The sequence below is a fragment of the Zootoca vivipara genome, chromosome 3 (genome assembly GCF_965207765.1).
Source record: "Zootoca vivipara chromosome 3, rZooViv2.hap1.1, whole genome shotgun sequence".
Taxonomy (NCBI): Eukaryota; Metazoa; Chordata; class Lepidosauria; order Squamata; family Lacertidae; genus Zootoca; species Zootoca vivipara.
Window position 1 is genome coordinate 105,185,710 of NC_142586.1, and position 15,750 is coordinate 105,201,459.

The 15,750-nt window shown below is 42.0% G+C and overlaps 1 protein-coding gene across 2 annotated transcripts in view; it reads left to right on the forward strand.

Annotated features, from left to right (window-relative positions):
* Nucleotides 1-14,981, forward strand: part of LOC148686394 (uncharacterized) — a 28,211-nt gene extending 13,230 nt beyond the window's left edge. Inside the window, exons 3-4 of one of the 2 annotated variants that reach the window (XM_088667415.1) lie at nucleotides 8,148-8,262; nucleotides 9,183-9,799. In XM_088667415.1, coding sequence (XP_088523541.1) covers nucleotides 8,148-8,262; nucleotides 9,183-9,219 — 152 coding nt within the window. In that variant the 3' untranslated portion in view covers nucleotides 9,220-9,799. Of the gene's footprint in view, nucleotides 1-8,147; nucleotides 8,263-9,182; nucleotides 9,800-13,949 lie in introns of those variants that run through there. The other variant, XM_088667414.1, reaches the window with a different exon arrangement.
* The last annotated feature ends 769 nt before the right edge of the window (nucleotides 14,982-15,750 follow it).

The following is a 15,750-nucleotide window of genomic DNA, read 5'->3' on the forward strand; positions in this document are numbered from 1 at the left end:
TAGCAGTTCGAAAGCATGTCAAGCAAGTAGATAAATAGGTAGGTAAGGTAAGGTAAACGGCGGGAAGGTAAACGGCATTTCCGTGTGTTGCTCTGGTTTCGCCAGAAGCGGCTTAGTCATGCTGGCCACATGACCCAGAAAACTGTCTGCGGACAAACATCGGCTCCCTCGGCCAGTAAAGTGAGATGAGCACCACAACCCCAGAATCATTCGCGACTGGACTTAACTGTCAGGGGTCCATTACCTTTACCTTTATTTGGTTTTATGTTTGTTACAGTCCTTTCTCATCTAGACACACATGACTTGCACAAAAAACAGACTCCTTTTTTATTTGTTTCTACCTGCTACATTTATATTTTCTGTGGGTAGCTTGCAGAAATAATACTCTGTCACTAGTAGTAAGCAGCAGGGTGGGATGAAGACGCTGACCTTACCTCCCAGCAGGTGAGTCGCTACTGCTTCCTGGGAGGGAGGGCAGTGTGATGCAAATGTGAGGCACTGGATTGGTTCCACTGGAGCATTTTCATTGTAAAACAATGTGAAACTTTAAAACTGAATAGAAAGACTTGAAGCTATTTAATTTATCTGTGTTAACATGTCCTGTGCCTATGCAGATTTTTAAGGGGAAATCGTATAAAACATCAAGGTAAAAAATAAACTGCCTATGAGGCAGTGCTGCTTCTGTTGTAAAAGCTACTTATTGCCTTTTAAAAAGTCCAAATATAGATCATCCAGCTGCCCACAGCCTGGTGTGGCTAGTGCACGAGTCTCCTTGCCGCCACACAATTTGACTACAAGATGGCAAGGCCCCTTGGATATGACAGGACTTGATGGGCATACCATCACTCGGGGGGGGGGGGTTACGGGAAAAACACAGCTGCCTCCATGTAAAAACTCGGGGCAACCTCATGAAGGGATCGTCGGACTGCAGATTCTGAAGTGGATGCAGGATCTGATCTGATCCACCCAGATCAAATCAGCCGAGTTTGCTTTTGAATCCAAGTTTGACAGGTCCTTTCCTCATCCCTGCATCACATTTATCCCAGTCAGTGCCTTGGCTCTCATTGGCTAAAATACTGAAAGGTGAACATTTGGGCAGAGGTACCTTTAACATCCATAAGTAAAAAGGGTTGCAGCCTTTTTAAATTTGTGATAATTGAGAATCCAGGGAGGAGTCTTATAATATCTTTCAAAAGCATGATCCATTGTGAAACCCTCTTCACAATCTATCAATTAATTAATTATAGCTAGATGATTGTTAGCCTTTATTAATCAGGAATATATTTTGGTTGAGAAATTGGACTAATCACTAAGATGATGTATCTAGCAGTGAATTGATTTAAATCAAGTTTTTCATTGATTCTTACCAGTATATTTCCTAAACAATGGTGCAAATCTGACCACTAATCCATGCTAATTTACAACTAAATAGAGTATTAGTTACATTGTCACAGTCTTAAAATGAAGCATTGCATCTGTCAGACTATACAATTTCCATGAGCTTCTCCCATCCTTTTCCCTGCTATAGAGGGAAGGTGTTTAAAAATATTTCCAAATAGGGTAATTCTTATCACCAGCAACTATGATGGTATGACCATATTTGGGCACCATACTAAGCCACAGTTTAGTGTTGCATGAGCAAGCCAAAATGGGCAGCTGTGAGCCTCTTGCTTGTGCCAAGCCCTCCCTTCCCTTCTCTCCCATGTACTTGGGAGGAGGAAGTAAGAAGATTTCACTTCGGCTTTTGCTTAACTGTGGTTTGTGATTTTGTCCACACCAACCAACTATAGCTAGCATGAACTCATTTATTTCTAACAAGCTAGCTGTAGTCTCTTTCCCTGGACAAGTCATATATCTGAGAATGAAGATTTTCCTTCCTTTCATGAGAACGTGAAATGCCAAGAGCACAGAACCAGCAAAGGAGTGTTATATAGTTCCTTTGGGTCTTCCCCACTCCTACAGAATATGTTTTATGACCTACCGTATTACTCCCGTGACTCAATCTGGAAATCAGATCCTTTGCCTCCTCACTAAATTATTTCTACTTAGCTCTTTGGATACCATGTGTGTTATTTTTGGGAGAAGCCTTTCATATACACATATCTTATTTCTTCTGTATATAAAACAAATGATAATTTATGCCTTAGCTTCTCCAAAGTCAGGAATTTTATCTAGAATTTTACAGTCTGCTAAATTTGTATTTAGATTTCTTCCATTTTGAAAATTCTGAATAAATTGCAAAAAATTAGCACATACACCACCAGATTACCTTTATTTTTCCATGCATAAGACTGTATGCCTGTTGTCAGTGTCCATGGAGTTCAGCTGGAATTAAGATAGCCAGAACAAATAACAACCTCAGATATGCTGATGAAACAATCCTTGATGGCAGAAAGTAAGGAGGAATTAAAGAACCTTTTAATGAGGGTGAAAGAGGAGAGCGCAAAATATGGTCTGAAGCTCAACATAAAAAAAACAACAACAATGGCCACTGGTCCCATCACCTCCTGGCAAATACAGTGGTGCCTCGCTATACGAATTTAATTCGTTCCACGGGTCTTTTCTTATAACGAAAAGTTCGTCTAGCAAATCCCATAGGAATGCATTGCATTTTTTTTTTTGCCCATAGGAACGCATTAATTGAATTTCAATGCATTCCTATGGGAAACCGCGATTCGTAAAACGAATTCGTCTAGCGAGGCAACCTCCGCTAGAATAACCTTTCGTTAAGCGGAAATTTCATTAAGCAGGGCATTCGTTAAGCGAGGCACCACTGAAGAAGGGGAAGAAATGGAGGCAGTGAGAGATTTTACTTTCTTGGGTTCCATGATCACTGCAGATGGTGACACCAGTCACGAAATTAAAAGACGCCTGCTTCTTAGGAGAAAAGCAATGGCAAACCTAGACAGCATCTTAAAAAGCAGAGACATCACTTTGCCGACAAAGGTCTGAATAGTCAAAGCTATGGTTTTCCCAGTAGTGATGGATGGAAGTGGGAGCTGGACCATAAAGAAGGCTGATCGCCGAAGAATTGATGCTTTTGAATTATGGTGCTGGAGGAGACTCTTGAGAGTCCCATGGACTGCAAGAAGATCAAACCTATCCATTCTGAAGGAAATCAGCCCTGAGTGCTCCCTGGAAGGACAGGTCATGAAGCTGAGGCTCCAATACTTTGGCCACCTCATGAGAAGAGAAGTCTCCCTGGAAAAGACCCTGATGTTGGGAAAGATGGAGGGCACAAGGAGAAGGGGACGACAGAGGACGAGATGGTTGGACAGTGTTCTCGAAGCCACCAACATGAGTCTGACCAAACTGCAAGAGGCAGTGGAAGATAGGAGTGCCTGGCGTGCTCTGGTCCATGGGGTCATAAAGAGTCGGACATGACTAAACAACAACAACAACAGACTATATTTCCCCCCAAAAAAATTTAAAGTTTAAAATTGGACGTTGTCTTATACATAGAATATTGCAATTACTTATTTCTTAATTTTGGGCAAAAAATATAGTGGTCGTCTTATACATGGGGGTGTCTTATACACAGAAAAATATGGTAATTTTCATAAAGCAGGTGAAAATACTTAATGTTAAAATACCATAATGTCAGTAAATGCTAGTCAAAGTTAAAAAGACTTGCAATGTTCCAGATTGCAGTTGGAAAACGAGCATGTCTCTTGGGCAACAGAACTGTCACCTAGCAGTAAGAACCTCCTAGGCAATTTATGTTGACTGTGCACACACCATACATGTGTCTTAACGCACCTTATTTGATTGTATCCTTGCCGGTTCCTGGTAGAAATTGTTGTACATAAGAATGTGAAGTACTGTCTCTGTGTGTGTGCTTTTTAATTTTTTTATTTATTCCTTAATAAATGATACAAAAAATGAAAATAAAACAAACAAACAAATACTGATACAATAAATAAATACATATGCCTCCTACACTACATAGACCCTACATACCGGGGGTGTGGGGGTGTGTGCTTTATAATCAAATACAGAAAACAACTTCTTTACTAAATTTGTCAACTTCTAAGATAATTTTCCAAGCTGAAATTAATGTGGTTTCCTCTTAATCTTTAATTCCCAATTCGATCACATTAGATCAAAGGTGTTTTAGAAGACCCGAAAAAAATACAACCCTATAAATTTAATATCTAACAAAAGTAACCGTTGTACATTGATGGTGCTATATAAACAATCCATCTTCTTTTGCAATTCTAGCCTAAAATAATTAATGGTTTAGTGGACCCACCAGAATCTCAGTGAGACACTTAAACACAGCACTGCTATAAAGTAAAAATATTTTGGAATGACATATTGGAAGAACTAAAAAAGATATGTAAGTATAACATAAAAAAGAGCCCAGAGTGTTTTCTATTAGGGATGGTGGGGGGAGCTATAAATAAACAGGATGAAAAAAAAATCTTTTTATATGCAGTAGCATCAGCAAGAATTCTACTTGCTAAATATTGGAAAAATTAGGATATCCCCAAAATTGGAGAATGGCAAGAAAAATTATTAAGTTATGTGGAATTAGCTAAATTAACAAATGCAATTAGAGGGGGCAGTAATAAAAAAATTATCCAAAATTGGGGAAATTTTTGGGAATATTTTAAAAGGCAGTGCCCCATGATAAAAAACTTGGATTTACTTTTAATATTCCGTACAGATCAAAAATTTGGAAATTAAGTGAAGCAGTGTAAAAAGGTATGAGTGTATCGGCCCGGGAAGAAGACAAGTGGAAGTCGGTTTACAGAAGAAGGATGTATATATTGGATTTAATCGATTTATTTGATTTATTTGAGCAGGGAGTAAAAAATAAATATATTGTAAAATGGGAGCAAGATCTAGGATATCCTATAGAATATGAACGGTGGAAAGAATTTTGGGAAAAGCAAATCAACTTCACAGCTTGCTATATATTGAAAGAGAATTTCATGAAAATACACTATAGGTGGTACATGACCCCGGCCAAAATAGGAAAAATAAATAAAAACAACAACAACAAATGTTGGAAATGTCAGCAGGCCGTTGGAACGATGTTCCATATGTGGTGGTCATGCCCTAAAATTAAATTATTTTGGGAGATGATCCACCGGGAAACCCAAAAATTAATTAAAACCTCATATGGGAAAAAAGCGGAAGCATATCTATTAGGTATTCTAAACAGAGATATTCCCCGAGACAAGGTAGATATATATCTATACGCAACAACAGCGGCAAGGACGCTTATTGCAAAAACCTGGAAGGAATCAAGAACACCAACAAGAAGTGAATGGGTCGACAAACTCTGTGAATACTTAGAACTAGCAAAGCTAACAGATTTGATACGGAATAAATCTAAAGATAAGATCAGAAAACAGTGGGAGTGCCTCAACGATTATTTAAGGAATATGGGAGTGGGGAACAGAACATGGCTGTGTTTAGACTAACTATACAGGACTGCTTATAAGAAGTTTAGAGTGTTTAGTCTTTTTTTCCCTCCTTATAGTACTTGGGATAAGATGTTAATGATTTGGGGTACGGGATCGGGATCAAGTACGAAGGTTAATGAGACTGTGTGTGGTAATTAGAGGACAGTATAAGAAATATTGAAGCGTAAACTCCTGTGTATAGCGCGGTGGAAGTGCTAGAAGATGAAAGGTATTTAGTTGAGAGATGACTGTTGAATCAGTCTGAATTGCCTTTCCTTTCTCCTTTTTCTTTTTATTCTTTGTTCTTTTTTCCTACTTTTCTCACGACTTTTTCTCTCCTTTTTCTCTTTTCTCTCCTCTTACTTTTCTTTTTGCCTTTTTTCTTTTTCCTCTTCTCCCTCTTTCTTTCTCGTTCTTTAGCTTTTTCTTGTATTTCCCTTTCCTGAGATACCTCTTCAAATCTTCTCTATTAATACTAAAAAGATATCTCAGGTGAAGCCTTAGTTGCTGTCTAGCTTGTCTATTGCTCTTTTCTCCTCCTATCGAACTTTCCTTAAAATTGTTCTATTGGATTTTCGTACTTTGATGAGAAATTTGATTATAATATTAGTAATAAAGTTTTACAGGTAGGAATGTAATGTGTGTAGGTAAGGCATGCCAATGTAGGTAATCGACTTTTTGTGCATTTCTTGTATTTTTTGTTTATGCCTTGCATGTCTTGTATGACGAATGGTATGAATGTATGTATATGTATCACTCTCTGTTTTTAGCTATGTGTAATAAATAAAATTAAAAAAAAATGATATATTTGACTAGAAGTTTTTGGTTATGTATAATTTGTGTTTTAGGTATGGTTTATTTGTTCATATTATTTGTATTGTTTTTATTGTTATATTTTGTTATATTTTTAATTTTAATCTCAATAAAGAATTAAAAAAGAGAGAGACACTTAAACACAATTGCGACAGATCTGTGCAAATGTTATAACTTCTTAGCAACGGTATCTGAAGAGGAGAACCTCAGACACATACTCAGATCCTAGAACTTCCTGAAATTGGGATTTGTTTGAGCTGGAGCTTAAAAGTCCCTTCCTTGGAAATATTAATTGGAAATAATAAAGGAACTAGGGAAAGGGAAAGGGACCCCTGACCGTTAGGTTCAGTCGCGGACGACTCTGAGGTTGCGGCACTCATCTCGCTCTATAGGCCGAGGGAGCCAGCGTTTGTCCGCAGACAGCTTCCGGGTCATGTGGCCAGCATGACTAAGCCCCTTCTGGCGAACCAGAGCAGTGCACGGAAACGCCGTTTACCTTCCCGCTGTATTTATCTACTTGCACTTTGATGTGCTTTCAAACTGCTAGGTTGGCAGGAGCTGAGACCAAACAATGGGAGCTCACCCCGTTGCGGGGATTCAAACCGCCAACCTTCTGATCGGCAAGCCCTAGACTCTGTGGTTTAGACCACAGTGCCACCCGCATCCCAATAAGGGAAATAAACTACATTAATTAACATGAATCCCCAAGCCAACCTTTACCCAGGTAACACCAATACAGGAATTGAAGGAATATCTATAAATGCCAGGCCAGACCTTTTGTTCCTTAGCCAAAGTTGCCTCCAGTTTTTGAGCCTAGGAAAAATATTGCAGTTGACTTGGGCAGAGGGCATTTGCAGGTAAGAACTGGTGGTTCGGAAATCTTGAGCACTTCACTCCTGTATGCTGAATCTCCCCTGTAAGTATCTTTGTATTCGTGGACTTCTGTCCGAAGAGAGCAACTCTGAAACAATCAAATGGGAAGTTTTGGAACAGTTTAACTTTCACTGATTGTTCAGTCATCTGAGCTATAGCGGACTGCCATGCCTCTCAACTTCTACAGAATCCCCAGAGTTGTATGCCATGTGGTAGCTCAACAGCGCAAAATACTGAGATGCCTCTCTAACTAATATACACAAATAATAAAAGTATTCCTGCAACCTAACAGCAGAGGAAGGGAGGATGTACATCTCTATGAGAATGTATAATCTAGAACACAGCATATAGGGAGAGTTAACCCTTTCTGCTCCTGCCAGTATCCCTATTAATCCCCCCAGCAGTTGCTATTAGTTCTGGGAGGGAAGTGATATTAACTGACAGCAGGGAAAAGCAATAATAATTGAGGCCATGACTTGGGGGTGGGGTTTAATCCCTCAACCACCACAGTCCTTATTCTAATCTCTCCCCCTGTTACTTAAGATGTTAAAACTAGACAAAATGCAATCACGCCCTTAAAATATCTCATCATCTAGTTTGGCCCTTGCTCTGCTTTAAAAGAAAACAGCGGGCTGCCCTTTTGTTCTTCTAAGAGACAAGGAGATGTGCCTAGCTGTTGAGTATGAACAGGAATAGTATGTTATTTGTCCCTGGTTTTTGCTTGTAACATACCACTGTCTGAATATCATGAGGCGATTTAAAATTGGCAGTGGGGTTGGGGGGGGGGTCTTGTCTCAGGATGGAGGACTAAATTACATGAGCCATGCAGTCCAATCTTGTGCTTTTTTACATGGAAGAAAGTCCCACTGTGTTCCAGAAGGCTTACTCTCGGACAAGTGCGCGCAGGATTGCCTTCATCTTTGCAGTGATATGCCTAGGAGCCAGACATCCCAGCCCTGTGCTATCAGGTTACGTAGAGCTTCATAAGTAATTTCCTGAGACACCCTCTGAATACCTCCTCTTTTTATTCCCTGCTTCCTTTTTCAGATGCAGACTGCAACATGGCTGCATTTAACTCTCCTGTTCCATTTTTGGCTGTGCAGAAGAAGCCGCTCTGCTCCTTGTCATCATTTTTTAATTCGTCAGGAAAGCGTGGGGAGCAGTGAGTAACTTCAAGATCATTCTGCACCTTTGATCTTAATTTCCAAATCCTGTAATTTCTTTAAAGTACACACACTTTTCTCCCTCTCGCCACCAAACACACAGTCTTATTTGAGTGTTAAACAGGATTTTAATGAGTCCCGCAAGAGAGTGGGAAAAGCAGCTGTTCAAGTTAGTTTCTATAAATAATTCTATATGATCGTTGCTAAACTTTTAAGAGCCACTGCTAGAGCTCGCCTGTTTCCCCTCATATCCTTTGGAAAGCAGGAGTGTGCGACTTTTCGCCCAAGATCCTTTCACAAGGAAAACGCCGCACTGTGTATCACACGATGCTCTCAAATTAATTATGTTAGACACAAAGTATTCCTGAGTGTGAATACCAACTAGGCATATCTGCATGGTGCTTAAGATATATATATTTAGTGAAAAATGAGTATACAACAAAACACATCAATGCTGTATCCATTCTATTTTAGTTTATTCATTAGATAATTTGGTAACACCCAGGCTAGTAACAGCCAGACTGTAATGTCTTGTATATAAACCTGAATCTGGGGCATAACATTATGGTGGAAGATTGGGAAAGGCTATGGAAGCAGAATATGAAATTTACCGCATGTACAGTTCTAAAAGAAAATTTAATGAAAATGATGTATAGATGGTACCTGACTCCGGTAAAGTTAGCAAAGATTTATCATAAACAAGACAATAAATGCTGGAAATGTAAAAAGAAAGAAGGAACTTTCTTCCACATGTGGTGGACGTGTCCCCAAGTGAGAGACTTCTGGGAAAGGATTTATAATGAATTGAAAAAAGTGTTGAAAAACACCTTTGTTAAAAAACCAGAGGCCTTCTTACTTGGGATAACGGGAGATGCTATACCTAGGAAGGATGTTACTTTCTTTTTGTATGCCACAACAGCAGCAAGAATTCTACTCGCAAAGAATTGGAAGAATGAAGAAATACCAACAGTGGATGAATGGCAGAAGATGAATGGCAGAAGTTGATAGAATATATGGAACTGTCTGAACTGACCGGGCAAATCCGAGATCGAAGTGAAGCAGAAGTGGAAGAAGACTGGAAGAAATTTAAAATTTATTTAAAGAATAAGCATATAATAGATTAGAATTAGTGGAAGTGAGGGAGATAAAATAGAGGTTGTAGATAATACAATGGTGTAAAATAAGTATCGTTAGAAGTTGATGATAAATTAAGTATGAAGAAAGATTTGGAGAGAATATAAAAGGTTAAGATGTAAATGATATAGAAATAAGGTAATATTAAGAAATAACTAGAATTATATAAGACTTAGAGTTTACTACTGAAGAAATGTAAAGAATCGCAGAAGGAGGAGGAATGAGGAAGTCAACAGATTAGCAACAAGGGTTATAAGCTTGAATTTTTGTTTTTACATTTTTTGTATTTTTTGTATTGTTGTATTTTTTGTGTTTTGTATGTTTTTTTAAAAAAAAATTAATTGTTTGAAAAATCTTAATAAATATATTACAATCTATATATATATAAATGTAAAAAACGTGAAAATCCAGGTTCCACTTTTCTCCGTAACCGCTTGACCGATCGTCCTGAAATTTTGACACAACGATCCAGGCCACTCTCCGCGCGTTGTTGGGGGCAAAAATCCCTCAAATCGCACACCTGCGCAGGTACAGAGCTGGTTTTCCACCAACTCAAACAGCGCCCTCAAGTGGAATTCCTCCCACAGTACACCCCCTCCCTTCCTGTGAAATCTAAGCCACACCCACAAACCAAATGACATCATCATCAACCAAGCAACTGAAACACACCAAGGCAGCCATTATCTAGGCCTTTGTTTTAGGCCCCTGAGAGGCCCGGGGGGGGCCCACAGCAACACACTTGGCGGCACGGCAATGGGTTTTTACTTTACCATTTAGCACCACTACCCCCCCAAAAAACCCCACCAAAGAACCAACATTGCCAAGTGGAAGTCGGGGCCTGCCTGGGGGGGGGGGTGGCACAGGCCACAGCACAGCCTTTGATTTATGTAGGCCCCTGCACGGCAATGGGTTTTTACTTTACCATTTAGCAACACTACCCCCACCCCCCAAAAAACCCACCAAAAGACCAACATTGCCAAGTGGAGGTGGGGGCCTGCCTGGGGGGGGTGGCACAGGACGCAGCATGGCCTTTGATTTATGTAGGCCCCTGCCCTGCACGGCAAGGGGTTTTTATTTTACAATTTAGCACCACTACCCACAAAAAATCCACAAGACAAAAATAAATATGTCTTATTTTATGGGTATGTCTTATTTTAGGAGAAACAACTGATTGTAAGCCTCTGTGTCTTTTTTTAAAAAAACAAACAAACCACAACCATTCACTTTCTCTCCCCAGTTTAAGTCCTCAGATATTTGCAGTGCACACATCCCACCCCATTTACAATTCCCTACCTTCCCCTTGCCACTTCCTGGGTTTTTTTATGGAACTGAACAACTCGGGTGCTTCAGAACGCGCCTTCTGTTGCCAGGCCCTTACAGGGCCCGGGCCAGGTAGATAATGTGGCCCTGCTTTTAACCCTTTTGTTACTTTTTAAATTTTACTGATTGTGAATATGCTGACCGAGGCCCCCTTTAGATTCGGAGGCCCGCGCCAAGTGCCCCATATGACCCCCCTCCTTCTGCCTGGGCCTGTCTGTTGCTACGGGGCTATGGGGCTTCGCTATTTGACCCCCCCCCGGTTGGGTTGTGATTATTTAAGTAGTTCTCTGGGTCCCAGGGCACATCATCACCCCCCGATCCTTAATCTAAATATATAGAAATGTTCACGATGCGTGCGCAGGGGCCAATGTATGGAGATACAGGGGGGAGGGGACAACAGAGGGCTCAGACAAAAGTAAATATTGGGAAATGGAACCCAGAAACTGACAGCTCCTTCTCCAAAGATGGGGGCCAATGTGGGAAGATACCGGGGTAGGGGCCAACACTCCCCAGGAACAACAGAGGGTTCAGACAAAAGTGCATGCTGGGAAATAGAACCCATAACCTAACAGTTCCTTTTCGAGGGTGGGGGCCAAGGTATGGAGATACAGGGGGGAGGGGCTAACACTCCCCAGGGACAACAGAGGGAAGGGTATCCTACGGAAACACAGGGATGAGCCGGGGTGGAGGGAGGAGGGGCAGGATACGTCATGGATCGGAACAGGGGGGGGGGATCACAGGAAAGAACCACTGCAACGCGTGGCCGGGTCAGCTTATATATATATATATATATATATATATATATATATATATATATATATATATCTGCCTCTGAAATGTAACCATAGCTTCTATTGGTGCAGAATGGGATGGCCAGTTCATTAAATGTCAACACATTGCATGCAACTACAACACTACAGATTGTTCTGTGTTAAAAGCATTAATTATGCAGCAAAATGGACACCCCTCCCATTTAACTCACAATTAGGGAGGTTGAGAGGCATAGACGGTAGCCTGGGGGGTGCAGCTACTCCCCCCGTCATCAAGCAAATAAAAATACTTAACTAACTGACCAATTGTGTTGCAGAAAACTTGGTTCTGCCCCCCCCTAAAGTCTGGCTACGCCCACATTCAGAGGTGGCTTTATGGCAGCTGCACTGGTCAATTGAGCTCAACAGCAGACAGGAGTGGGGGGGGGCACCAGATTTTTGCCTCGCACAGGGCACCACTGAAAATTGAAAGACCAAAATCTTCCCCAGCAGGTTCCATAGTTGATCAAAGGCACAAAAACCTGAGAAGTTCTCCCACACAAGCCCTGTTGAAATTAACTGGAGCCATGCAGGAGCTGTTTTGATGGGGCTTGTGCAGTAGACATCTCATAGAGAGAACACTATAAAAATGAAGATCTTTCACACATGGGTGAGGCCGCATGGATGCTTTGTGTGACGCATATTTGTCCACTTAGGCCTGCGTTCTCCAACCTGGTGCCCTCCAGATGTTCAGCACAGACTGGTGGAGGGTACCAGGTTGTGGGAAGCTGATTACAGGATCTACTACAGTACTAAGAATGTTGTGAGCCAGAATATCAAGGGTCCATTCACCTGGCTATCTTCCATTGTGATCACACAGGGGAATCCCAACTTCTATGTTCCTCCCCTGGCCTGTTCCTGCTCTGTCCTCTTTTGGCACCAAAAAAGCTCATATCTTCTCAAGAATATCATGGGAGACTTTGTCAAAAGCCTTCTTCTTAAAAGACAAAAACAAGAACCATTGTTCTAAAAGGTGATGCATGCCGGTTCTTCCTACTGTGCCCTTGGTAATGAGAAAACTTTGTCCGTAATTATTACACATGCCTGATCATTTTCATATCGTTTATTTATCAAGTGTGCATATCACTCAGGATGTTACTCTGAATTATCCTCACAATGACTCTGCGTGGGAGGTTAGGCTGGGATGACGGTCTGTTCACCCAAGTCTCCCCAGTGCTAGTCTAGCACTTTTGTCCATAAAAACTGCACACTTTCCTTTAAATATTTAATTGAGCTTTTTTTAAAAAAAAAAAAGTCCCAGGGGCTCAGACAACTGGCTCAAGGTCAGGTCTGGACCCAGCATCAGCAAGGTTGGGCACTGACTGAGGGTCCCAAGGCCTTGATTACACTGATTATAGCGTTGGAAGGGACCGCGAAGGTCATCTAGTCCGACCCCCTGCAATGCAGGAATCTCAACAAAGGCATCCACGACAGGTGGCCATCCAACCTGTGCTTAAAAACCTCCAAGGAAGGAGAGTCCACCACTGTCCGTTCCACTGACAAACAGCTCATAATGTCAGAATGTTCCTCCTGGTGTTTAGTCGGAATGGGGTCTAGCCCCCAGAGCAGGAGAAAACAAGCTTGCTCCATCTCCCATGGGACAACCCTTGAGATATTTGAAGATGGCTATTGTATATCCTCTCAATCTTCTCTTTTCCAGGCTAAGCATACAAAGCTCCCTCAATTCCTCCTCATAAGCCTTGGTTTCCAGAACCCAGGGGCGTAGCGAGGCGCCACGACACCCGGGTCGGCAAATTGCCATGCACCCGGGGGGGGGGGCCTTCGCTACGTAACGATGCGTGCGTATTACGTAACGATGCATGTGTTGTTACATGGCGGGGTATTGCCACCCCCTGCACCGCCAAAGCTTTCTACCCGGAGTTTGTAGCTGGAGGCGCACGGCTTTGGAGGCGTGGGGGGGCAGTGATACCCCGCCACGTAACGACGCATGCACAGCATCCCGCTGCTTATCTAATGTCCTCTATATGTTAAACCAGCTTTTGCCAACCTGGTGACCTCTGCCAAGAGACCAAGGCCTCTTACCTGAGCTTTTGTTCCCTAGAAAGTGGGAGCCACAAACTCCACTAGCCTGCAAATTCCCAAGGGTAATTAAAGCTAATACTTCAAGCATGATGGCTTTATAAATAAAAAACATTGCCAAGGTCGTTAAAAGCAGGATACATCCTCCTTATTTTAGCCTTTTACTGTAAACCTATTTTTCTTGTATATTAATAAAACAGGACGGATCAAACACCAATAGTCCATACAAATATAATATTTTCTCTTCTCTCCTAACATCCCAATATTGTAATACTGAAGCAGGCAGGCAGATAAGCCATAGCACTCACTGACACATGTTCTCTTTCTTCATCCAGTCTGATATCTTAAACCATTTTGTCTCTCTCCCCCACCCCACTTCCTAGCTATGGACCTTGGTTACTTGGCTACTATCTCACTCAGGAACTCAAGCATTCCAGCAAGGCAAGGCTAAGCTGGTGGTTCTCACAACAGGTGCCAGGATATCACTTGGGCTTGGCAGCCTCCTGAACTTTCCCATGAGATCCACATTGTTCACAGAGGGCACCCAAATTGCTTTCCTCATACTCTGGACTGTCCTTTGAGACCTCAGTGCTCTGTTAAATGACAGGATGCAAGGTGGATGTATGGAAGTGAGAGCTGGACCATAAAGAAGGCTGATTGCCGAAGAATTGATGCTTTTGAATTATGGTGCTGGAGGAGACTCATGGACTGCAAGAAGATCAAACCTATCCATTCTGAAGGAAATCAGCCCTGAGTGCTCACTGGAAGGACAGATCGTGAAGCTGAGGCTCCAATTCTTTGGCAACCTCATGAGAAGAGAAGACTCCCTGGAAAAGACCCTGATGTTGGGAAAGATTGAGGGCACTAGGAGAAGGGGACGTCAGAGGACAAGATGGTTGGACAGTGTTCTCGAAGCTACGAACATGAGTTTGACCAAACTGCGGGAGGCAGTGGAAGACAGGAGTGCCTGGCGTGCTATGGTCCATGGGGTCACGAAGAGTCGGACACGACTAAACGACTAAACAACAACAACAAGGTGGACAGTAATCTGGGCCACCTGGATCTGTCAGCCTCCAGCTGTTTTGGACCACAGATCCTAACAGCTGGCAGGCACCAGGTTGGCAGAGAGGCTGATCTGCACCAGGAGCACCTGATGACATGTTTGTGCATCAAAGAGCCTCATGGCCCTAGTTTTAGGGCCTACCGTTTATTTCAAGATGACTGTTTATGAATAGAAATCACATGAATAGAAATCACATGTCTCTATGAAGATTCATTTCCTCTAGTCCACGATGATCACGATTATCTTGACACTGCATACCTCTTGTCATTCTCATCTGTAATATCTGAACAGTCCTCGTTCAAGCCCCTTGTGGTCATTGCTTTTCAGAAGGGAACTTGGGTTAGATGTGGATCCTTAATTATTTAATATTGATTTTTTAAAATGCAAATATATTGAAGAAAAAAAGGGGAAGGGAGAAAAGGGGGAACATGGGAGAAAACCAATAGTCGGCTTGTTAGCAGATGCCGTAACTCTCCAACAGTTTGACTTCCTCCCCGAAGGGTGCAATCTTCCATTGCCTCCCAAGACAGATGGATGCCAACCTAAATCCATCTTACGATACACATACAGATCAACATCTGCTGTCCTACGGTAATAGGTACCCAGGCAAAGTTTAAAAAGTACATTCAGATACAACAAGGGCATTAAGGTCTTCTTCTAAATTACGGTCCAGGCTCCTTGGTGATTTTTGCTTCCTCCTCTCCCAGACCCTGAGAGCAGTACAGTATTGGCAAATGGGTTTTTGATTCTCCTCAAAGCCAAAGGTGTCAGTCTGCAGAATGGCAAATACCTCAACTACAAGGGACTTTGCCCTAGCTCCATAGATGCTCCAAATGACTTCTAAACTACAGTACCTCTTAGGCTCTGCGTCAACTGCTTGATATGGCAAGAGTTGTCAGACAATGGAAGATTTGGAGCCTCCAAGCCCTCCTCCGCCTTAGTCCCGGATGGTGTGTCTCTGTGAATTCCCCTCCTTATATAAAACTATTTAAGAACTTTTGCCAGCTGGCAGCAGGCTCTTTTCCCACCCAAATCGGTAGTGCTTGATGCTTTTATGACTACTGCTCCAACAAGCAGTTTGATGTGCCTTGCAGGTAGATTTTAATTCCCATAGATCAGGT